Source organism: Canis lupus, chromosome 5 (genome assembly GCF_003254725.2).
Source record: "Canis lupus dingo isolate Sandy chromosome 5, ASM325472v2, whole genome shotgun sequence".
Taxonomy (NCBI): Eukaryota; Metazoa; Chordata; class Mammalia; order Carnivora; family Canidae; genus Canis; species Canis lupus.
This window is the reverse complement of record NC_064247.1, coordinates 70,938,128-70,962,646: the sequence shown is the minus strand read 5'-3', so window position 1 is coordinate 70,962,646 and position 24,519 is coordinate 70,938,128. Positions and strand designations below refer to the sequence as shown.

The 24,519-nt window shown below is 41.3% G+C and overlaps 1 protein-coding gene across 4 annotated transcripts; it reads left to right on the top strand.

Moving 5' to 3' along the window:
- The first annotated feature begins 130 nt into the window (after window positions 1-130).
- Window positions 131-22,197, top strand: CENPN (centromere protein N). Of its 4 annotated transcripts, XM_035716604.2 has the most exons (12): window positions 131-278; window positions 557-688; window positions 3,461-3,641; window positions 4,927-4,972; window positions 6,726-6,785; window positions 7,416-7,492; window positions 14,720-14,896; window positions 15,201-15,302; window positions 16,541-16,604; window positions 18,261-18,373; window positions 21,201-21,327; window positions 21,560-22,197. In XM_035716604.2, the coding sequence occupies exons 2-12, from the start codon at window positions 639-641 to the stop codon at window positions 21,640-21,642; spliced, it is 1,080 nt and encodes a 359-aa protein (XP_035572497.1). In that variant the 5' UTR covers window positions 131-278; window positions 557-638; the 3' UTR covers window positions 21,643-22,197. The 4 variants fall into 4 exon arrangements, with proteins under 4 accessions (XP_035572497.1, XP_025282720.2, XP_048966635.1 ...); XM_025426935.3 differs by lacking the exon at window positions 131-278 and having other exon boundaries at window positions 480-688; window positions 4,930-4,972; XM_049110678.1 differs by lacking the exon at window positions 131-278 and having other exon boundaries at window positions 484-688.
- Window positions 22,198-24,519: the final 2,322 nt, after the last annotated feature.

Here is a 24,519-nt window from a genome sequence, read left to right as displayed (position 1 = left end):
TTTTTTTCTTTTAAGTCAGGCTTGGCTTCCGGGTTTTTTTTTTTTTTTTTCCATCCGTGGGCCTCTTGTGTTTTTCCTTCTACTCCGGTGGCAGCTCCTCCACGTAAATCTACAGAAAAGTTCACCTAAAAGGGCTCTTTTTTTTTTTTTGTCCTGCGTTCATTGAACCAGTGACTTGAGCACCTGCTATATGCCAGGCCCTGTGCTAAGAGCTAGGATTAAAAAGAAATTAGTCACGGGGAACCAGAAGCGTTTACTCGGGTTTATCAACCTTATGGGTGAGATTGAAGTCCATAGAATCTACCAGAAGTCTATAGAAAGGCATTTTGCAAACTCTACCCAGAATGGAGTCTTCCGAGGGATTCTAGAGAATCAGGCTCCCCCCCCCAAAAAAAAATGCAAGGTCTCACGCCCCGCTCGGTGCAGCCCACCTACTAGTTCAAATCAGCGGGGCCCGGGAATCTGCGGTTTTACAAGTTTACCCCCAGATCCAGTGTTTTCGATGGGAGACGTTGGTTTGATACATCACTGACTGTTGGACCCTGATTTTTTCCAGGTTATTTTATCTCCTCAGCACACTGCTGACAGAGAGTATCTAACATGTCATTTCGTGTGTATTGATCAGTTAGAGACTAGCCATGAAGAAAGCAGACATCGTTCCTAATATTGTAAAGCAATACAGTAATCAGTAAGTTAAAGCAAGATAATTAAAGACCATATGCACTAGAAGGTGGGGAGATACCCTTAGAATGGGTGGTCAGAATAAGTCAGACTAGAAGCTATCCAAGCTGAGGTAGCTTAGCTCTCCATTGCAAGAGCCCCACGTGAACAGGTGCAAGAAGAACCTTCTAGGCAGGGGTAACTGCAGGTACAATGGCCCTTCTCTGGAAAGATCCCTTCGTACTAGAGGAACTCAGGGTGAATATCGCTGGAGCTCAGAAAGCCAGGGAGAGAGGGGTAGGTGATGGGGAGGGAGGCAAGAAGCAAACACAGGGTCTTGTAGACCATGGTGAGGATTTTAGTGTTGACGTTGAGGGAGGTTGGTCCTGTATCTGGATAAGAAAACAAGTCAGGCTCAGTTCTCATGATCTTGATTCCGTTCTCACGTTCTTAATTCAGTTGTTTTTCTAAACCACTCCTAATAATTCGCTTTATTTTTGCTTTAACTGCTGTTTTCACTATCTTCTTAAAATCCTGTTGACTATCAGTATCTTTTTTTGGAAGTTGGCAATGGCGTTTTGTGTAGATTTTGTACAGTGTTCAACAAACACTCAAATGGTAGGAGTAAATCACAGCCTGGATTCTTGTAGAGGGGCACGTCTCTCTGTGTCCCCGCAAATCTCGTAGGCATGGTGGAAGCAAAGGAGACTGACAGGCTGATTTCTGCATCTTCCGTGTGCTCTTTTCTTGTATTGCAAGAAAGGCAGAGAATTTAAATTTAAATTCTGCATCTATCCTTAATCTTGTTTTAGAAATCACACTTGCTTGCTTGTTATGTGCCATATTTTAAAAGGGGCCCGGGGTGGGGGAGGGAGATGTGCATCAGGGTCTCCAAATGAAGTAGCAGAGTTAAGATCAGCTGTCACCCTTGGCCCACAGCTTCTGCCCCGAGGAAAATAATAAAAAGGCTCAGAAACCCCCTTCCCAGGGCCACAGCTGTGAGACAGCCACTGAGCAATGCTCATGAAGATCATTGCCCTTGTCAGTTGCCCAGATTTGGGGCTCAAGACTTGTTGGACAGTTAAAAGAATCTCCCCTTCAGGCACCGGGCAGGAAAAGTGAGAGAGCAGCACTATGTTAATTGGTGACATCTTAAAGGAGAAAGAGACTACCGTCCTCTTTACCTCCATCTCTTACTGTGTCCTCTAGACCAATACATCCCACAGGTTATTCCAGTATCTCCTCTTGGAGTTGAACAATTAATCTCAAAATGTACATGTTCAAAACAGAATTCTTGAGCTTTCTTTTGCCCACACTTCTAGTCTTCCCTAATTCAGGTAACAGCTCCGTTCCTCCAGCTGCCTGCTACAGACATTGTTATCACCTCTGACTCCTCTCTCTTATTTCCCACATCTAGTCCATCAGGAACTCCTGTGGGCTCTCCCTTAAGAGCATATCCAGAGTCTGACCTCTTCCTGCCACCTCTGCTTCTCTCCACCTTCATCTCTTACTTGCCTTTTAGCAGCCTCCTGGCTGGCCTCCTGCTTCCACCCTCGCCCCCAGGACAGTAGCCAGACCGATCCCACCTCTTCTCAAAAATCTTCCAGTCCCCAGTTTGTCAGAGTAGAAGCCATGATCCTTGCAGTGATCCCTGGGCCTCCATGTTCTCTGACCTTATTGCTCCTCTGTGCCTTCTCTCTCTCTTCACTCCGGCCTTACTGGAGGCATCCTTCGCCCTGTTCCTTGAAAGCCCTGGGGCTTTTGCACTTGCTGTTCCTTCTGTCTAGTGAGTTCTTCCACCAGCTAGCCTTGTGGCTCACTCTGTCCCCTTGTTTGGCTCAAATGTCCCCTTCTCTACAAGGCCTGCTTGCTCCACTGCCACCTCATCGCCAGCCTGCTCTATTTTAACTACTGATCATTTCCTAGCACTGTTCCATTCTCCCTGCAGCATTTACCACTTTTTTTTTTTTTAAGATTTTATTTACTTATTCCTGAGAGACACAGAGAGAGAGAGGCAGAAAACAGGCAGAGGGAGAAGCAGGCTCCATGCAGGGACTTGATCCTGGGACTTCAGGATCATGACCTGACCGAAGGCAGACGCTCAACCGCTGAGCCACCCAGTCGTCCCAGCATTTACCACTTTTAACACATTTTATGATTTTCCTGTTGCCTCTCTCTCCCCACTAGAATGGATTCTCCATACCAGCAGGGACTTTTGTCTTTACAGTTAAAGATGGAACTATCCCCCTTGCCTCTAGAAGTGCCTGGCACACACAGGTGCTCAAATTGTGTTACATGAATCAGTAAATGAATGAATGATTTACATATCATTACCATAAAAGATCAAAATACTCTAGCCAGTCAAGGAGAAGAGAGCACTAATTTTTAAAACCTCCAAAGTATATTTAAATATACGGCTTAAGGAGAAAATAAATAAATCCTCCCGTTGAAAAACACTTTGCAGAGTGCCTGAAAGAAGATAAACATTTGGGTGTTTGACCTACAAATCAAAATCCTGGCTAAAAACATGCTGAAAAATTCAGTTCAGTTAAACTTTTTTATTTTTTAAAGATTTTATTTATTTATTCATAAGAGACACACAGAGAGAGGCAGAGACACAGGCAGAGGGAGAAGCAGGCTTCCTGCAGGGAGCCTGATGCAGGAGTCAATCCCAGGAGCCGGGGATCACGGCCTGAGCCCAAGGCAGATGCTCAACCACTGAGCCACCCAGGTGCCCCCAGTTAAGTCAGACTTTTATATTTGGTTAATACTTTATTGTGCTGTTTTTATTTTATTAAAGTGCCAAAGAGATGGATGAAACTGTGGCCGAGTTTTTCAAGAGGACTATCTTGAAAATCCCAATGACTGAAATGATGACAATCCTCAAAGCCTGGGATTTCTTGTCTGAAAAGCAACTACAGAATGTAAACTTCCGGCAGAGAAAGGAATCTCTTGTTCAGGACTTGGTTCTGCTCTGCGAGGTAACAGTGTTCAAAATGATGAAACTTGCACATCACACCACCCCTTTGGTTTTTTCTTTCTTCCTTTTTTTTTTAAAGATTTTATTGGGTGACTGGGTGACAGGCACTGAGGGGGGCACTTGATGGGATGAGCACTGGGTATTATGCTATATGTTGACAAATCAAACTAAAGTTGTATGGAAAAAAGACCTCTTTCATGTGAATTTATTACCTTTTGTTTTAAAAAGATATCAGATTTTCAGAAAAGTTGCAAGTGTAGTACAAAGAACTTTCATATCCCTGTACATTCTTCCCTCAATCACTCTTAAATAAATACACGTTATGATTCAACAATTCCACTGTGGGAAATTTTTGTGGAAAAATTAATGGGGCACCTGGGTGGCTCAGTGGTTGAGCGTCTGCCTTTGGCTCTAGTCGTGATCCTGGGGTCCTGGGATTGGGCTCCACACAGGGAGCCTCCTTCTCCCCCTGCCTGTGTCTCTGCCTCTCTCTCTGTGTCTCTCATGAATAAATAAATAAAATATTTTTTTTAAATGAAAATTAATAAAAAAACAAGGAGGTGTGTGTGTGTATATATATATAAGTATTATAATTGGTAAACGTTTATATACTTAGGTATGAACATGTAAATATATATATATATGTACATATATATATATATAAATAGAAATGTTAAGTAGCCTTGATTAAAAAAACAAAAAGTTGGAAAAAAAAGTTGGAGACAGCTATTCTAGGAGAATAGATAAATAATGATACATCCACATAACAAAATATTCTTCAGTGATTGAAAAGGATAAACTAGATCTTTATGTACAACATTGAAAAACACTATATAATATATGTGTATGTAAATGTAAATGTATAGGGCAGTGATTCTCAACTAGGACAGTTTTACCTCCCAGAGGACACAGTGTCTGGAGACATTTCTGGTTGTCAGAGCTATGGGAATGCCACTGGCTTGTAGTGAGTAGAAGCCAGAATGTTCCTTAACATCCTAGGACAGCCCTCTACACAAAGAATTATCCAACTAATAAATGTCAGTTGTGCCCTCTTGGGAGACCCCGATGTAGAGAAAGTTGAGAAGGATAGAGCTGATTTAAAAACAAAACAAGAGCCTGAAAGTGATGAACAAGAAGTAGACTGGGGGAAGAGTGGGGAGTGCTTGAACTGAGACACTTGTCAGGAGAGCATAAACTGGACACAGTTGCTCTGAGCAACCCTCAAATGTACTGCAAGTGGAGCAGAACCAAACTATCACCACTAAATATTTTATCTTCTCTTTCAGAAGAAGCGTGCAAGTGTCCATGATGCAGCCCTTTTAGACATCGTTTGTGAGTGTCGGTGCTTTGTATTTACACTTCCCAGTCCCATTTCATCAGAGAGGCCATTTTGTATGTAAGGGCTCAGATTCTTCCGTCAGGTGGACCTGGTTTCCATCCCTCTTCTGTCATGTACCAGTCGTGACTTGGCTGAGAAGTCACATTACCTTGCTAAGCCTAGACTCCTCCTAAGTAAAATGGAGTAAAACAGTAGCACCTACTTCACAGGGTGGCTTGGAGGGTTAAATCAGATTCTTGGAAAGCTCTTAGCAGGGTCACTGGCTATAGGAGCACATAGTAGATACTTGTGTTAGGGTTTGTTATTAGCAGAATTTGAAAATATATTTCTGACAATGTTCTTATTACAATGTAGCTTTTTACCTCCCCTCTCCTTCCTCATCTTTGGGTCTTTTCCTTTGTGTCCTAGTTTTCTTTTCTATTTTTTTAAGATGTCTACTCTCCTCGTCAAGAAGCAACAGAGCGTAGGCCAGATTTTTTGGGTTCGGTTCATGGCTCTATCATTGTTTCCCTGTGAGTCCTGGGGGAGGCCATTGGGAACATAACAGAGATGATAGTAAATGGGATCAATAAATGAGTAAGTCTATTAGAGAGGAAGAATTTCTATGCCTTACTATTATCATTTGACAGACCTACATCATAACAATAACATTGCATAAGGTTATGATGAGGATAAAATAAAGAGTCCTTGTCAAGTTCTTAGAACATAGTCTGGTATTTATTAATTATTATCAACTTATATTAACTCCTTTTATGACCTGGTGCATAACAAATATTAGCTTTGTATTCTGCTCCAACTATGAAATAGCTGAATTCATTTACACATCAACCTCTGGTTAAGTCTGTCTAATTTTCAGCGATTGGATTACATCGAGACTATAAATGGTGGATCCACGTAGTTCCCATTTCTCACATGTTTGTTCAGATGTTCATTAAGCACTACTAAGTGGCAGGCTGTATTCTAGGTGCTGGTGGGTCAAACAGGTTAGTTCATTCTTACGAGGTCATAGTCTTATGGAGGAGGCAGGTTGCTTAATCACACAAATGCCTTCTTGCAGACTATAGCAGATGCTATGAAGGATAACATAGAGGGGCTCTGTGTGAGCAGAGTGGGATCTGCCACACGGAGGGTTTAGGGAAGACTTCCTTGAGGACATGAGCTGAGAGCCAAAGGATGGGTGGCATTAACTAGGCAAAGGGAAGATGGGAGATTAAGGAACAGAAGAGCAAAGGGCACAGTGCTGGAAGTCTTGGAGCAGGAGGATGAAGTAGAGGAGTGGAGAGGTTAAAAATGGGAACTCTGGGATATAGGAGGTGTCAAATCAAATGAGGCATGGATAGGCGGATGATACAGAGCCTTAGAGGCCACTTGGAGGATTTCAGTCTTTATACTAAGAATAATGCAAAGCCTTATGAGCAGTGAAGATTATGAGCAAGAAAGAATCAGGTTCTTGTTTTTTCAGAGCTCACTGGTTACAGTGCAGAGACAGAGACTGGGGAGGATGGGAGAGAACCTATAGGAGTCTGTTGGAGCATCCAAGCAAGGGAGGAAAATAGCCTGGGTGAGATGATAGTTGGGGGGAGAAAATTTAATCCATATAAAAGGTATATTTTGAACAAAAATGTGTCTGACCTAATTTCTCTGGTGTCATGTTATGTTAAATACATATTTGAGATATGTATTTATAAGCACATTACTTAAGAGTTCTAGGATATAACAGGATTAAGCTCTTCCTTCCTCTCTCAGATACTCAATTTCATCGGCACCGGAAAGTTTGGGATGTTTTTCAGATGAGTAAAGGACCAGGTAATGTTTCCCATTTTCAAAAAAATTGTGGCACCTAGGTGGCTCAGTTAGTTAAGCATCTGCCTTCATTCAGCTCAGATCATGATCCCAGGGTCCTGAGTTCAAGCCCCATGTCAGGCTTCCTGCTCAGTGGAGAGTCTGCTTCTCCCTCTCCTTTTGCCCCTCTCCCCTGCTCCTTTTTTCTTGTTTGCTTACTCTCTCAAATAAACAAATAAAATCTTTAATTTTTTTTTTTAAGTAATCTTTGTGCCTACCACGGGGCTTGAACTCAAAATGCTGAGATCAAGAGTCACATGCTTTTCTCACTGAGCCAGCCAGGGACTTCAGTGTTTTCCATTTTAAACTGAACACTTAGATTTTATATTTTGGCAATTTAAAAATGAATAGCAATATGTTCCTCTTAAATGTCTCTTCTTTCAAAATCAGTAATTTCAAAATTACTCTTTTGTGGGAAAAATGAAAAATATATTTGGTGATGCTGTGTCTGAGGTACCCGACAGCTTTGTTCTGATTTGATCATTATAGCTCTTCGAGGTTACACAGAATGCTTACCTTCAGAGTCTTTGCAAATGTATTTCTAGAACACTGTACTCCCTTGATTTGTCTTTCTTTTTCTTTTCACTTTGACAGGTGAAGACATTGACCTTTTTGATATGGAACAATTCAAAAGTTCATTTAAGAAAATTCTTCAGAGAGCATTGAAAAATGTAAGAATTAAATTTGTCTGAATTTCCATGAAATGCAATATCAAGACATCTGTGCAGTTAAAATTTACCTACTACCTTGGGTTTTTTTTATTTTTTGGTAAGGGGGGATCCCTGGGTGGCGCAGTGGTTTGGCGCCTGCCTTTGGCCCAGGGCACGATCCTGGAGACCCGGGATCGAATCCCACATCGGACTCCCGGTGCATGGAGCCTGCTTCTCCCTCTGCCTGTGTCTCTGCCTCTCTCTCTCTCTCTCTCTGTGACTATCATAAATAAATAAACATTTATAAAATAAAAAATTTAAAAAAATATTTTTTGGTAAGGATTTTAATTGTTAATATCCCATACTATGCTAAGCCAGATCAAAGACAAATCCTGCTTAATTATGAAAACTTCCCTCTCCCCTCACCTGTCAATTCAGGGCCAAATGCTTCTTTCTCAGAGGAGCACTGGGGGGTAGAACTCTGCAATGATGGAACTATTCTAAATCCACACTGTCTGGTACACTAGCTAGTAACACATGTGGCCACCAGTGTGACCGAGGAAGTGTAATGTTCATCTTCTATAACTGTAGTGAATTTTAGTGCAGTAGCCACGGGTGGCTGGTGGCTACAGAACTGGCAGTGTAGCTCTAGAGCACCCGTGAATCTTCAGCTGCCATTCCACAAGTACCACTGAGGTTTTTTTGTTTTTTTTTTTAATTTTATGTATTTATTCATGAGAGACACAGAGAGAGGCAGAGACAGAGAGAGAAGCAGGCTCCATGCAAAAACCCTGATGCAGGACTTGATTCTAGGACCCTGGGATCACAACCTGAGCCAAAGGCAGATGCTCAACCACTGAGCCACTCAGGCGTCCCCCCCCCCCTTTTTTTTTTTTTTTTTGAGAGAAAAAGAGCGTGAGGGGAGAGGCAGAGGGGGAGAGACACCATCTCAAGCAAGCTCCACACCCAGCGCAGAGCCCAATGCAGGGCTCAATCTCACAACCCTGAGATAATGACCTGAGCTGAAATCAAGAGTCAGGCACTCAACCAACTGAGCCACCCAGGCACCCACCACCGAATATTGTCCCGTAGGTTCAGGCAGTCATTTTTTTAATGGCCTCCCTTACTTCATTCTCTTCCCACCTTGATCTGCCTTAGTTCTCCTTGCATGGCAAGACATTCCCAAAAACCTGCTGCAGTCACCGTGCTCTGGCTGTCCTTTCCAGAATGGTAGCGTTCCCTCTCCATACACAGTGGTCTTTCCATCTGCTCAGCTCACCCCTTGTGACTTCCACCATACTTGTACCTACCTGCTTGTCACTGAGCATGTTCTTATAGCACCCCTCCTGTGAAAGGTTGGAATCCATCTCCTGCAGCCTCGTAGGACCGCAGGTTTGCTATTCTCTGTTCTGTTTCAAGTTTATAGTCTCTACTGCTTCCCACTCTGCTATGTATAAACATGCTTGGCCTCCACCTACCAACTCTTGCCTTATGTGTAGCAGTGGGTCTAGCAGAACAGGCTGGAAGGGTGGTATTTATTGGCGACTTCAAAAACCTTTCCAAAAAGACCCTCTGAAAGGGTAATATACCCTTGCCGGCTTCGTGCTTAAGCCCCTTGCATTCTGGCCACTGCTCTTTGTCTTTGTGTTGAAACTGGGTTTTGAAAGGCCGTACTCCTCACAGTATGATCCCCACACCAGCAGTATCCACATCACCTGGGAACGTATTAGACCTGCAAATTCTTGGGCTCCCTCAGACACCATAGGGGTGGGCCAAAGCCCTCCAGGTGATACTAATGTCAAGTTTGAGAACCTCCCTGTTTGGCAGCACTGGTGATATCATAAAATCCCATGGTTCTCTTTCCCCAGTAATGCTGATTGCAAACAGCTACGTGTGCCAGGCCCTGGGCTAAGCCCTTGCCAGTCACTAACTCACTGCACCCTCCTGATAAAACAAGGTGGGTCTCCCAGTGGTAAGCGTCAGAGCTGGCGTTTAAACCCAGGCAGGTGACTCTGAGCTCATGCTCCTCATGGTGACACTGGCAGGCTCTCACAGCTTAGTCTCTGCCCTGCACCAGATGCACAACATCCATTTCTGGTGCTCAGGAAGGTCACAAGAATTGGCAGACCCTCTTGATCCTCCATCTCTGTCTTCTGGTTGTCTTCTGCCCATCCGAAAGTGCACTTCATTGTCTCTGACTGACTCCCTTCCTTGCCTTCTGTCCTTTGCCAGAGCACCCCCCAAGTTTCTGCACTCAGCCTGCCCCCCGGTGAGGTTCGGCCATGGGAACTTACTTTAGTGGAAGCAAGGAGGGAGGTGGTGATGGAGTCGTTCATCATTTCCCTTTCAGAAGCTAATGAGTTGTCCCAGTGCCATTTGTAGACTAATTGAGCTTTTTCTACTGGTTCATCATCATTGGATTCTTCAGATTCATTCATGCTTTTAGAGTCTGTTCTACTTCTGATCAGTTTCTCCTTGTGCACTCCTACATCCAACACCTGTACTCTACACTCCAGCCAAACTGAGCCAGTCTTCTTCCAGTTCTTGAACTTGCCACAGGATGTTCCCTCTCCTCCTTGGAAGAACCTCCTCTACTTGGCCTTGACACAGCTCATTCCTCCCCATCCTTCTGGCCTCCACTTAACTAGTGCTCCCTCAGGGAGTGTCTCTGCCCTCCCCCCATGGCAATTCCCCTGTCCTGTGCTACTGTCACCATACTCTTCCCTTTTCCTACTTTAATTGTCATAGTTCCCCTGAGAGAAAACCGACCATCCTGCCCCTCTCTGACACAGGCAAGTGTGCAACAGATGCTGGGGATGAATGGATTGAGCACATTCTCTGCAAATCGCTCATTCCTCTAATTCTGTGGTTTGTAAAATATTTTAATAACCATTAAAACAAGTCAGCACTGTCCCTACCCCCAGTTACTCTTCTTTACCAAAAATGTCCTGGCTATTCTTCAAGAAGAAACTTAGAATCATTTTATCAGGTTTACAAAATGAAATCTTCATCATGTTGAGTGGGGGTCTACTTTAATTTATAAATTAATTCAAGGGTAATTGTGAGCCAAGAGAAGGTATGTCTCCTCTTTGGGTTTTCGGGGGTGGGGGGGTGTTTTTTGTCTTTTGTGAATAATTACTCTTTGTTACTCTGTTCTTGTTATGTTTTATTATATTTGAAAGATATTCATACCATGAGATAATACACTTTTCAGAGATTAAAGGAGAGTCCCATATGGACCGTGGGTATGGCATGTGCACCTGCTTTTCTTTAAACAACCAGCCTCACTGGCCCAGAATCCCTAGCCAGTTGTCCATAAATATAGATATTTGGTCTGGACCCTTCTGGAAGCAGCCTTTTTTATGAAGACAAACACGACTGGCTAAATCCTTTTGAGAAACCATGTTCCCACCCTGTTCACCCCATGCCAAAAGCGTAGAGAGAGCTGCTCTTAGCTGCAGTTCAGAGTTTGTCAGAGTCCTTCCCTTTCAGTGTCTTCTTCCCTTTTGACAGTCTTTCCTGCCCTTCCGTCCAGCACCAGGAACTTCTGTGGTCTGAACCCCACGCCTCCTGTCCTGACCATTCTAGAAGAGTGAAATGTGCTCCCATATCTTCCTACTTCCATGGCCATGTATTTCAGTGGTTAGATTTCTTCTTTTGTCACTGCAGTGTGCCAAAAGCCTTTGCCTCCTGAATGAATTTCAGGCAGATTAGTGGGAAAGGCTGGGAGAACAAAGGAGCTTTTTTATTGGTCAGATCTTCCTGCTTGAAAGGCCAGCAGACGCCCACCACCCTGTGTCTTTTCTGTCTCCCTGGCTCCCCTGCTGCGAGCTGGCCCACATGTGCTAACCCTGTTTTTCAACTCAACTTCCTACTTTCCTCTTCATAACTTAACTAGCAGCTGGATAACCCCACTTTCCTAAAGGCTGACAATGGTGATATCATGCCATGTAGAGACTCCTGGAGTGAAAATAAACTTGCCCGCTGCTGTAGGACAGACATCTTAACCTTTCTTTGCTAAGGACACCTTTTGCTGTTAGTGAAACTTACACACCACTTCTTAGAACATTATTTTTATTTTTTTTAAAAGATTTTATTCATTTATTCATGAGAGACACAGACTGAGAGAGGCAGAGACACAAGCAGAGAGAGAAGCAAGCTCCATGCAGGGAGCCTGATGTGGGACTTGATCCTGGGACTCCAGGATCATGCCCTGGGCTGAAGGCAGACGCTAAACTGCTGAGCCACTCAGGGATCCCCAGAAGATTATTTTTAAATGCTATAATACATAGAATTACAAGAAAAACAAGATATGTTAAAAGACCATTATTAAGGCATTAAAATACTAAGTTGTGCTGTAGTCATCATGTGTTTCTTAATTAACACAGTAAGTACTCTCATAGTAGGTCTAAAAAACAGTTTCAAAGTCGTAAATTATATTTTTGAGGCAGGTGCCAACAATTGAGAAAATATTTGGGACAGTTTCTACAAAAAACAAACAGGTCCTAACATTCCACATTTTGTTGCCTACCTTCACAATTAAAGAAGATGCTAAATTTCAGTTAGTTCTTAAGCACTCTGAGTTCTGACCAGGGACTTCAGGTCAAGAACTTCCTGCCCTTAAAAAAAAAAAAAAAAAAAAAGAACTTCCCGCCCTTGAACCAATTGGGTAGAGAAGCTGGTATGAGAGGGAGCTGGGAACCTAACTGGGGAGTAATGGGTGGAGCCTGTGCTACAGGACATCCCATCCAGAGCCTTTGAGAGTGTGTGTATCTCTGTGTGCAAGAGAGAGAGAGAGAGATTAACTCTTTATCTTACCATGTAAAACTATTCAAAACAGTATGTTCTTACAAAGAAAGAAAAGACAAACTAAAATATATATTTCAATTGTAAAAAGGTAGCATATTTACTCTCCTTTTAATACCTGTAGATCATGTGGTATAATAATGATAGTCTATGCTAAATATACTAATATAATTAAATATGTAGCAATTCTCTGTGTTGTAAGTTACATTTGATTACCACACTAAACTTTTTTGTGGCCATGGCCAGTTAGGCTTGAACAATATTTATCTGAGCTATCCTTGATAAAAAATGCTTTGTCCTGACTACTAAAGGATGATATCTATTAAGGTAGTTTCTTAGGAAAATAGTAACGGTCTGCATTTGAGCCCTACCTCTTCAGGTATCTGAATATCATCTTTACTAGAAGAATGTGAGACCTAATATCTGAAAGCTACCTGGCCAAGATTATATTGGTTCTGTGAATATCCTTTTCTCTTAGTCCATTGATCTTTATTTAATCTTTTTTGGATCATAGACCCTTAGGAAAAATTTGAGAAGTGATACAGGACCTCCAGGAAACTGTATACTTAAACATGTATGCCCAACTATACATCCAATGTAGGGAGGACACATCTTTAAGCTTCTCCACAAGGCTGTACCTAAATTATCCTCACTCTGGGCTAGAGAGATTACCTGAATATGTTGAGTACAACCAATTTTCTCCCTCTGGTAAAATGTTCCCTCCACATACTGCATTCAATCTTGATTTTACAGGCTTTGCTTTTGTAATGTGACACAAAGAGGCTATTCAGAGTTAGACCCTGTCCTCTTCCATTTAAGCCAGCAGAGGTCCACTCAGCGCCTGTTAGGGCCAAGCACTGTGCTGCTCACTCGAGAAGGTCAGGCTGCTCCTCACACTCCACACGCTCCACACCCTCCACACCACACAAGGAAGGTTCCTTGTATCATACACCAAGGGAATACAGGAAAACAGGAAGTACAGGAATACAGGAAATATTGCAGAGAGCCATCACTTCTTTCTAATTAAAAGAGATGAAAATACACATAAGTATAGCATATCTAAGGCTCAAAGATATACACAGAGCACTAACAATCCATCTGCAGGAGTCTCAACATGAGCACACTGTTGCCATGCAGAGGAAATAATAACCTTGAGTCTGTGAGTAAGACCAGATCCCTTATCATGAAAGGGAATACAGGAAAGCTCCTCACACTCCACATGCTCCACACCCTCCACACCACACAAGGAAGGTTCCTTGTATCACACACCAACGGAATACAGGAAAGCAGCCAGATAAAGAGTGGGCAGAGTCAGAATAACTGCCTTCTTTGCTAATGCCAGCAGCCACATTGCAGCCTGCTTCTTCTGGAGTGGGATACAAGAGGGAGGAAGTAAAGAGATGTGGGCAAGCCAACTGTGCCTGTCTCGGGTGTCTCCTGACCAGGATCTGGCCTCCCAGGGGAAGCTGAATTGAGGGGGAGCCTAAGTATCTAGGAACAGGCTATTAAATTCCAAACCAACTGGCAGTTATATTTAGAAGTTTGGAAAAATCTGTGTTTTATCCATGAAATGGAAATGAAATAGAATTTTCTATATTGTTACCACATTACTTTGGAGTAATTATTAGCATCTGAGTTAAATGCATATGAGCATTAGGATTAATATATTAGAGCCCATCACTACATAGAAATCTTACTATTAAACTTTATAGTGCACACTAGGTCTGTGCTTGATGCTGAAACGGCTTCATTATGAAACAGGTATGTCATTTGCAAGGCTGCCTTCATTCATAAATTTTTACATGTCAGGGAACAGTTTTTTTTTTTTTTTAAACAAGCCCAAGAAATTATTGAAAAATTGGGATATCCTGATTGTAGGATTTAAAACTTGTTTTCTTTCCAAAAGACCTGGCAAGGCATAATGTATCTTTCCAAAACAACCACAGAATCTTTTTCCAAAGATTCCTAAACACTGTAATGGAAAGTAGAAAAGACTGCTGGATCTCAGCCTGTGTGCAAGGTTATAGTAACATCCTTCACCCCTAAAGAGCACTTGCTGGTGCCACAGATTTTGTTTATTTGTTTAGATTTTATTTATTAGAGAGGGGCAGAGGGAGCGAGAGAAGTGGACTCCCCACTGAACAGGGAGCCCGACATGGGCCTCGACCCCAGAACTCCAGGATCATGACCTGAACTGAAGGCAGACACTTAACTGACTAAGCCACCCAGGCGCCCCAGATTTTTGTGTGTGTGTGGCTTTTTTTTTTTTAAGTAAGCTCTATGTCCAACATGGGGCTTGAACTCATGACCCTGAGATCAAGAGTCATACATTGTAAAGAAAAAAAAAAAAAGTCATATGTTGTACCAACTCAGCCAGCCAGTACCCCTGGTACAGATTTTAATTAGGAAACTTAACTCTTTTTTTTTTTTTTTATTTTTAAGGTGATGGTCAGCTTCAGAGATGCTGAGGAGAATGCAGTATGGATTCGAATTGCCTGGGGAACGCAGTATAGAAAGCCAAACCAGTACAAACCTGTTTATGTGGTATATTACTCCCAGACTCCCTATGCCTTCACTTCCTCCTGCCCACTGAGGAGCAATATACCTCTTCTGGGTCAGGTATGGAACCAATTACTATAAGCTATAATATTCTTATTACTCTTAGAGGTTTAGGTAGGGTTAAACTGCTCAATATGCATTTTATATAAAATGCCACATGTAATTCTTGATTTCCTAAAACAAGCAGAAAGTGTTCTACAAGTGGTAGCATGGCACAAGCATGAGTTTGGAGTTCTCTCTTATTGTCTGTTAATCTAGAAGTAATGTGTGCTTAATACAAAAATTCAACCAAATATTATAGTTATTACAGATATTGGGGGATAAATGTGGTAATCCTAATAGTTTTGCCAATTTTCACTTCCAGGCACTGACAGTTGCTAGCAATCACCATAAAATTGTGAAAATGGACCTGAGGAGCCGGTATCTGGACTCTCTGAAGGCTATTGTTTTTAAACAGTATAATCAGGTAAGCACATCTCCATTTTCTCGTTCACACTTGTGTTAGAAGCATCTGAGCAGGTGGGAAAATCCACCTCCAACAGAAGGAGATTATTTCTGATATTACTGAAGTGGAGAAAAGCCTTTAGTGAGTTAACATAAAAGGAAACCACAGTGCCTCACTGTCCTCTTTGTTAAATTGCATTGTGTTTTATACTATTCACTATTCACTAGAGTTTGTTACAGATCCCAGTTTCCAAATCAGCTATTCCAATTAGAATTTATCTTTGGAGTAACTTGACACTGTCTTTCAAAGCTAATTATATTATTCTATTATGCCCGAGAGAAGTAGAATTAATTTTTTTGTCCCATTAGTCAAGCAGGTGATATAGGAATTACAAGGAAGGGGGAAAGCACTGGTTTATTATTAAATCCCACAGTTTATTTGTTTGTTGAAATTATTTGAAGGCATTGTTTCCTTTCATGATAAGAGATCTGGCTTTACTCACAGACTCGGGATTATTTTCTCTGCATGGCAACAGTGTGCTCATATGTTTAGACTCCTGTAGATGGATTGTTAGTGCTCTGGGTATATCTTTGAGCCCTTAGATATGTTATATTTATGTGTATTTTCATCTCTTTTAAGTAGAAAGAAGTGATGGCTCTCTGCAAGCCATTCTATGGAAAAAAAATCTAACACTAAGTTAATGGTTTTTGCCCACAGTAACCCTCTCCCCTCTTACCCTCCACCCTCCCACCTGTTCTGCTATGACAGTTGCATTCTTAGGAAAATTCACACTGTCACATGCTTAATTATAAAAACATCAACTGCAAGTAAGATGGGATTGAGAGATTGGCTTCAGTAGCAAAATGATTTTTCCAAAAGGAGCTTCAGGGAATATTTTACAGTAATGAAGATGCAGCTATAAAGCTGAAGCATCACATTGCAAATTCTGCCTGGGATTCTTCTAGCTTTTCCACTTACCACCCAGGCTTCATCCAGAATCATTTTTATGCTAACAAAGTACAGAGCTTCTCATTCAAAACAGACATGCTGCTGGCCCAGCAGCCTCTGCCAGCCTCCTGCTCTGGGAGAAATGCTTAACTCAGCCTGGATGTGGCCTCAAATCTCTTTCTGTTGAAAAAAAATAAATAAATAAAGATAAGATTTGACAAGCTGTTATGTACTAAAACCATTTATTATTTATATTTCAAGATGTTAAAAGTTAGGAAAAGATTCACTTTTTTTCTTTTTTCTTTTTTTAGACCTTTGAAACTTACAACTCCACTACACCTCTGCAGGAAAAATCCCTGGAGCTGGATATACACAGTATGTGTGTTTTAAGATAAAACCGAAATTTGGAAGCACATCATTCCTTTTTAGATTTCTGTCACTTGGTAAAACATCTAATCATTAGGAGCCAGATATTTTTTTTTTAAGATTTTATTTATTTATTCATGAGAGACAGAGAAAGAGAGAGGCAGAGACACAGGCGGAGGGAAAAGCAGGCTCCAGGCAGAGAGCCCGACGTGGGACTCAATTCTGGGACTTCAGGATCATGCCCTGAGCCGAAGGCAGGCACTAAACCACTGAGCCACCCAGGGATTCCCTAGGAGCCGGATTCAAAACTATCTACTGCTTTCAGAAAAATTGAAAATTAACTTTCTGTTGAAAAGGGAAACTAAGGGGCTCCTGGGTAGCTCAATGGGTTGGGAGGCTGGCTGTCTTTGGCTCAGGTCATAATCTTGGGGTCCAGGGATCAATCCCATGTCTGGCTCCCTGCTGAGCAGGGAGTCTGCTTTTCCCTCTTCCTCTGCCCCTCCCCCAACTCACGTTTTCTCTCTATCTCAATAAAATCTTTAAGAAAAAAAAAATTGGGGGGGGGGCACTTGGGTGGCTCAGTGATTGAATGTCTGACTTTGGCTTAGGTCATGATCCTGGGGTCCTGGGATCAAGCCCCACATTGAGCTCCCATGGGAAGTCTGCTTCTCCCTCTGCCTGGGTCTCTGCCTCTCTCTCTGTGTCTCCCCATGAATAAATAAATAAAATCTTTTAAAAAAAATTTTTAATGAAAAGGGAAACTAAGCTACCATAGGTTCCTTTTAGAATTTACCAGAACATCAAATAATAACACTTAAAAATTAACTTATAGTCAAGCATTTCTGTTGTGCCAAGCACCACACTCAGATGCTTATAGGTATCACTTCCTTCATCTTCATAGTGGTCTCCTGAACAGTCCTTTATTCATTAGGCAGCTGGGATTCAGAAGGGTTCAGTAACTTGCTAGGCAAAGTTACACAGCTAGTAATCACCAAAGCCAGGTGTGAAATCCAAATCTGTCTTGAGTGTGGAGCCCTGGAGCCCTGTCTCCAAATGCACTGGATAAACTGATCCTTGAATAATCAGAATGGTGACTTTGTTGCTACTTGAAGATGGCAGGAGTCTCTCCTAAAAAACCCTGGAGAAGAGAGTAAGAAACTACTGAAGTGAACTAGAAAGTTGAGAAGAGTGGTGGGATACAATCTAGATTTATAGAAATGAACATTTTCCTATCTCTCAGCAATGATTTGGCAATAAAATGAAATGGTACAGCAGTTATGAATAAACATTTTTATGACTTTCCAATGGCATAGGAACTGCCGTTAATTTCATGTTAAGTAGAGAAAGCAGTATGCAAAATTGTGTGTATTTTATCATCTCAGTTTAGAAAATACTTATCTTTCTATTCATTAAGGAAAAGGCTAGACAGAAATACATTAAAGTGTTAACAGTGCTTTCTATGCATTGGTAGAATGGGGGATTTTTATTTTAATTATCAGCCTGTGCTTTGCAACTTTCCTTTAATAAGGAATTATTGCAATCAAGAGAAGAAACTAAACATTATTTTTAAATGACACGAGCAAGTTGAAAGGAATGAAAAGAGGATACTTTACGGATGAAATACATTTCTAATATCTGTTTTGTTTTGAAATCTTCCATATTTAGTGGATTCTCGGATCATTCATGAAAACAGAATAGAAAAAGAGAGAGTCCAGAGAGTGACTCAAGAAACTTTTGGAGACTATTCTCAACCAAGACTAGAATTCGCACAATATAAGGTGGGACTTTGCTCTAAATGTGAACTACGAGTTATCCATATTTTTTTAAAAGAACAAAAACTTTAAGTGGACAGCTTTAAGAAACTTTCTTTTCCTTTATCACTTTTTTCTTTTTTAATTTTTTCTAATTATTGAATAGAGTTGACACACGATGTTATAGCAGTTTTAAGTGTACAGCAGTGATGCAGCAATTCTATACATTACTTAGCACAATAGGTATAGTATCACTTTAATTTTGCATAATGAATTTATGAGTTAGGATAGACATTTTTATCATATTTATTAAGTGCCTCTGTTAGCAAAGGGGACTTTTTGAAATTATGAATTTACCTTTATTTAATCTTACATATTAATTTAGTTATGTATAATTGGCCACAATCTATATTTTTGAGGGGAGAAAATTGTAAGTTCTACCTTTCTAGCCCATCCATACCTAGAGCAACACACATAGTCGGTGCTCATAAATACTTGTTGAACAAAAGAATAAATGAAAAAAATAAGTCCTGACATAACCCAGTTGGCATCACAGGAGAAAAACCAGTAGCCTAGTCAGTACTGCGAATCTAGCTCATTCCAGAAGTGTGCCACTGCCCACCAAGAAGGCCAGCTTAGGGGCAAGCCCAGTGCCCCCAATAGAAGAATTCAAGGTTCATATGATGATTGCCCTAATCTAATACTTGGCATTCAACACCCTCCCCCGTCTAGTAAAATTCTTTCTGCGTAGCACCCCCTACAGCCACAGGCAATACTTTAAATCTGCCATTCATCTGATCACTCAAGCCTGACACCTATTTTCTTTAATTTGTTTTTAGTGGGAAAAGGTGATTGATATCTTTCATTTAGTGCTCCCTAAATGGCAGTTTTAACCCAGTTCCTTTGCACAGCCCATACTCTAGGACACTGGTTCTCAAATGTGGTCTCTGGACCCACCATATCAGCATTACTTGGGAATGGGTAAGAAATGCAGATTCTTGGCCCCACTGTGGTCCTCCTACTGGATCAGGGACTCTGGAGATGGGACCCAACCATCTGTTCTTACAAGCCCTCTGGCTGATTCTGCCCACTAAAGTGAACCATTGATCAGGAATAAGTAAGAATCCACAAATCTCAGTTTGTATATACAGTTTAGAATAGCTATACTCTATAAGTCAAGGTACACATTGATTCTTATAAGCTTTTAATTTTCCCTACTTTTTCTATTTTGAAAAATGTCAAACCTTCAGAACACTTGCAAGGATATTACAATGAACACCTATTTCCGCTTTGCTTCAATTCACCAGTTGTAACATTTTGCCACAATTACTTAATTTCTTTTTGTTGATTTATTCTGAACCGTTTGAGGTAGTTGCAGACATTACTCAACCTCTAAATATTTCAGGATTCTGCCTTTAAATTTTAAGAGTCGGGGATCCCTGGGTGGCTCAGCGGTTTGGCACCTGCCTTTGGCCCAGGGCGCAATCATGGAGTCCCGGGATCGAGTCCCGATTCGGGCTCCCAGCATGGAGCCCGCTTCTCCCTCTGCCTGTGTCTCTGCCTCTCTCTCTAGGTCTGTCATGAATAAATACATAAATAAATCTTTAACAATAAATAAATAAAAATAAATTTTAAGAGTCATTTTAACTAAAAAAAAAATTGAAATTAGAATCTAAAACTCAAGTACCTATTGAAGCAGTCGATTTGCATATTTAATGCTATTAAAGGATTGGGAGGTTGTTACTAATTTTTTTGATGTGGTTATGGTGAAATTTTTAAAAAGAGTCCTTCTCAGGTCTTTCTTAGATACATACTGAAATATTAAATGGATTAGCATCATGTCTTGGATTTACTTCAGAATAATCCAATTGCCATGGTCAGTAAGGAACGGGGAGGTACGGTTGTAGATGATACAAGACTAGCCGTGAATTGATAATGGTTTCAGCTGCAGGATGTGCACACGGGGCTCATTATATTGTGTTCCTTACTATAGTGTACTTTTGAAATCTTACATGATTAGGTAAAAATAAATAGTGGTAGTGACTCAAAAGACATACTTTTGCATCAAGATGACAGATTACAAAAGATGGTGCTAATTTGCCGTTAAGAATGCAAATTAGGGGGGATCCCTGGGTGGCGCAGCGGTTTAGCGCCTGCCTTTGGCCCAGGGCGCCATCCTGGAGACCCAGGATCGAGTCCCACGTCTGGCTCCCGGCATGGAGCCTGCTTCTCCCTCTGCCTGTGTCTCTGCCTCTCTCTCTCTCTCTGTGACTATCATAAATAAATAAATAAATAAATAAATAAATAAATAAATAAATAAATAAATAAAAATACCTTTAAAAAAAAAAGAATGCAAACTAGGGGGCACTTGGGTGGCTCAGTGGGTTACGCATGTGCCTTCAACTCAGGTCATGTATCAGAGTCCTGGGATTAAGCCCTGCATCTGGCTCCGGCTCCCTGAGCCTTCTTCTCCCCCACCCTCTTCCTCTGCCCCTCCCCCCACTCATGCTTGCTGGATCTCTCAAATAAATGAATAAAATCTTTAAAAAAAAAAAAAAAAGGGATCCCTGGGTGGCGCAGCGGTTTGGCGCCTGCCTTTGGCCCAGGGCGCGATCCTGGAGACCCTGGATCGAGTCCCACGTCGGGCTTCCGGTGCATGGAGCCTGCTTCTCCCTCTGCCTGTGTCTCTGCCTCTCTCTCTCACTGTGTGCCTATCATAAAAAAATAAAAATAAAAATAAAATCCCTGTATTTCTTGATGACAAGAATTAATAAAATGCATAACCTGATTCCATTATAGTTTGCCATTCCAGCTGATATATTTAGTAGTTATTTATAAATATATTCGTTGACAGCTTGAAACAAAATTCAAAAGTGACTTCAATGGAGACATCTTGGCGGAGAGAAAAGAGCCCCTCCGGTGCCTAATAAAGTTCTCCAGCCCGCATCTTCTAGAAGCATTGAAATCCTTAGCACCAGCTGGTAAGTAGTCAGCTTATTTTACAGGCAGGAAGAATTAACAGCAGACTACATTCGATCCTCTCTCTTGGCTGGCTAATTACCTCTAAGTGTTCTCCTGGCTCTCGTCTGCTATCCCCTCATGCCCTATTTTGCATGTTCTGCTTCTGTACATCATGAGGGTCCATAATCTGCCATCAAATCTTGGCCATTGTTAAACTGACTCATTTTCTTTTCTTTTCTTTTTTAATTTCAGGTATTGCAGATGCACCACTTTCTCCATTGCTCACTTGCATACCCAATAAGGGGATGAATTATTTTAAAATTAAAGATAAATAAGATGTATGTGGTTTTTGTAAGCACAGCATCTCTTTGACTATTGTCTATGCATTTAATTAACAGCTAGCAGGATAGCTTTTGTGTATGAACTTGTGTTTTAGAAATTAATTCTTGATATTGACAGTTCACAAATGTTCAGTATATTTATTGGGATTGATTCTGTATTCCTCCACTGTGTACCCCTCTCTCCCATATCCTGCAAAGCATAGCAACTGTGAGCTTTTAAAAAGTGACAACATGTCCTTTTTCTCCTCCATCCTGGAGAGATCAGGTTCTAATTGCTTGTTTCCAGGGATTTGTCTGAAGACTTGGATCCTGGAAAGAAGCAGCGAGAAACTATCCTTAACTCAAAACTTCGTAGGAAAATCATAAAATTGGTCCATTCAAAGGGTAGAGTTGGTTCCATGATGCTATTGCAGAAGGTAGCATATCAAATGATTCGTAATATAAAATAATAGTTTCATTGTAAATATGATATTTTTCATAATCTGTTTTATCATATATTAAGACTCACCATATTATACTGATTTATAAATAAAGATTGAAAAGCTGGTATATCGGTTACTTCTGATGGAAATTTTTCAGTGATTATCACTAAGTAGCAGGTCCTTTCTTAATTATGTTTCAAAATCTAGTCCCTATTTTGTTCCACAAAGGATTTGGGGTATAAAAACAGATATTATGATGATAAAATAGCCATGTAACACATACATACAGGTACCTCCAGCTGCTATAAGTTTGAATAATTGAAATGGTGTCAGCCAGTGGGCAAAGCAGTGAAGAAAACATGAATTTGTGAATGAAGATACTTAAAAACTGGTACATCAATTACTTTTGATGAAAACCAAAAACAGGCTTAATATGCAGATATGTAAATACAGTCAGAGAAGTGGGGCTGAAGAATACTTTATACTGTGATGGTACTATCTACAGATTATAGATATGCAAAAAATATGTTTTTTGACTTAAATAGCAAATGGTATAGACACTTCCATTATCTCAGTGAGGCACTGAGTCTGCAGGGGCTCAGTAATGCTAATTTCCTTGTAGACCATAGACATGGTGTCAAGCACCTGTCCCTGTGTGCACACATGTGGGAGGCACTTTTGCTCGGTGCCTGAACGCCTCTGTTAGTTCTGCACAGAGGCCCTGCTGGTTCGGAGATGGTTCCTCACAGGCTCCTGCCCTCCCTGGTGCTTAGCAGTGATGTGCAGTTGGAGCCTGAACAAAGAAGACACTAATTCTATTATCCAGCCTACAGTGGAATCACTTGAGGCTGCACCTTGCGGCCGTCCGAGACAGGCACCTGCTTGAGGAAATGAGAATATGTGGAACTCTTTATCTGTTATGTACCTGATGTTTAGTCAGCCCTCAGTTCTTCTTTAAGAGGAATTATTCTTTAAATTTAAAGGTATAATTTGGTGCAATTCTATAGAAGAGGGGAGTTCAATTTCTTCGTATGTCGCTGACTTACACTAGAACTTCTTTTATGTACTTGGTGATCCAGAAACACATACTGCATTCATCCAGATGCAGTCTTGGGAACAGATGGATCAGTAAGTGCAGACCCAAAGACCGCTACAGCCAAAGGAATTTATTATAAAAATGAATAGCTAACATTTATGTAGTACTTACTATGTCGGTGCTAAGTATTTTATGTGCCTTATCTTACTTTCATAACAATCCTATAAGGCCGGCAGCATTACTAGTCTTATTCTACTGAAGTGAATAGCAAAGCTTAGGCTGGTAAGTGGCTGAGCCCACATTAGCCCCAGGCAATCAGACTTCAGAGCCTGCACTCTTAGACGCCACGTGGAAAGACACAATAGCTTGTGGGTGCTCTCCCACACACCTGGGGGTTTTTTGGTCTCACAGTACTTTTAAAATCAGAATTAGCTTCTGTGATAGGCAGAATAATGCCCGCTTACTCAAAGATATCCACATCCTAATCCCTGGAATCTATAAATATATTACCTTACAAGGCAAATGGACTTTGCAAAAGGGAGATTATTCTGGATTTCCTAAATGGAGCCACTGTAATCACAAGGGTCTTCAAAAGTGGAACAGGAATAGGAGAGAGCAGAGGGAGAAGTCCGTGATGTGACAGAGACTCCACTCACCATTACCAACTTTGATAAGCTGGAAAAGGCAAATCAGCAGATTCTTCTGCAGAGCCTCCAGAAGACATGCCACCCTGCTCGCATTTTGACCTTAACCTCACACTCGGGTCAGACCTCTGACTTCCAGAACTGTAAAATAACCAATCTGTGTTGTTTTAAGCCACTAAGACTATGGTAATTTGTAACTGTAGCAATGGAAAACTAGTACAGCTGCTCATCTAGAAGTCAGAAGTTTTCACACAAAAACCTTCAAAAAATAGATCTAGTGATACCAAAGATGAATAGCAGCTGCCCTCCCCCCCCCCTTTAAACAAAGGATGAATTTTCCATTTCACTGCAGTCCCCCCTTCTCCCTTTTGTCTACACCTGGCCTCCAATGCTCGTTTACGTGGTCTAGCTAGTCCTTCGAAGTTCTTAGGCTTTGGAACCCTGCTCTGAGCTATACTGTCCCAGGCCAAAAAACAAAGAAGAAGAAGAAGAAGACACGGGCAAGTAAATCCAGCCTTCTTAAAATGATTAACTCAATCATAGCAACTCATTCGTTTGTATAATGCGACCTAGGGCTAGTTACTTCTCTGCAAAATGGAGGAAAACACGTATTGCCTCTCCTGCCGCTGAATATTTGGGTTGTTTCTAACCTTTGGGGAAATAAAGTTCCTGGACATACTGCTTTTTCTTCTGTCCAGTTATTGCCCCAGGTTAAGTTTTCCGGGAAGATGAAGGTGGATCCGAGGACCAATCCTTGGACCTGTTCGCG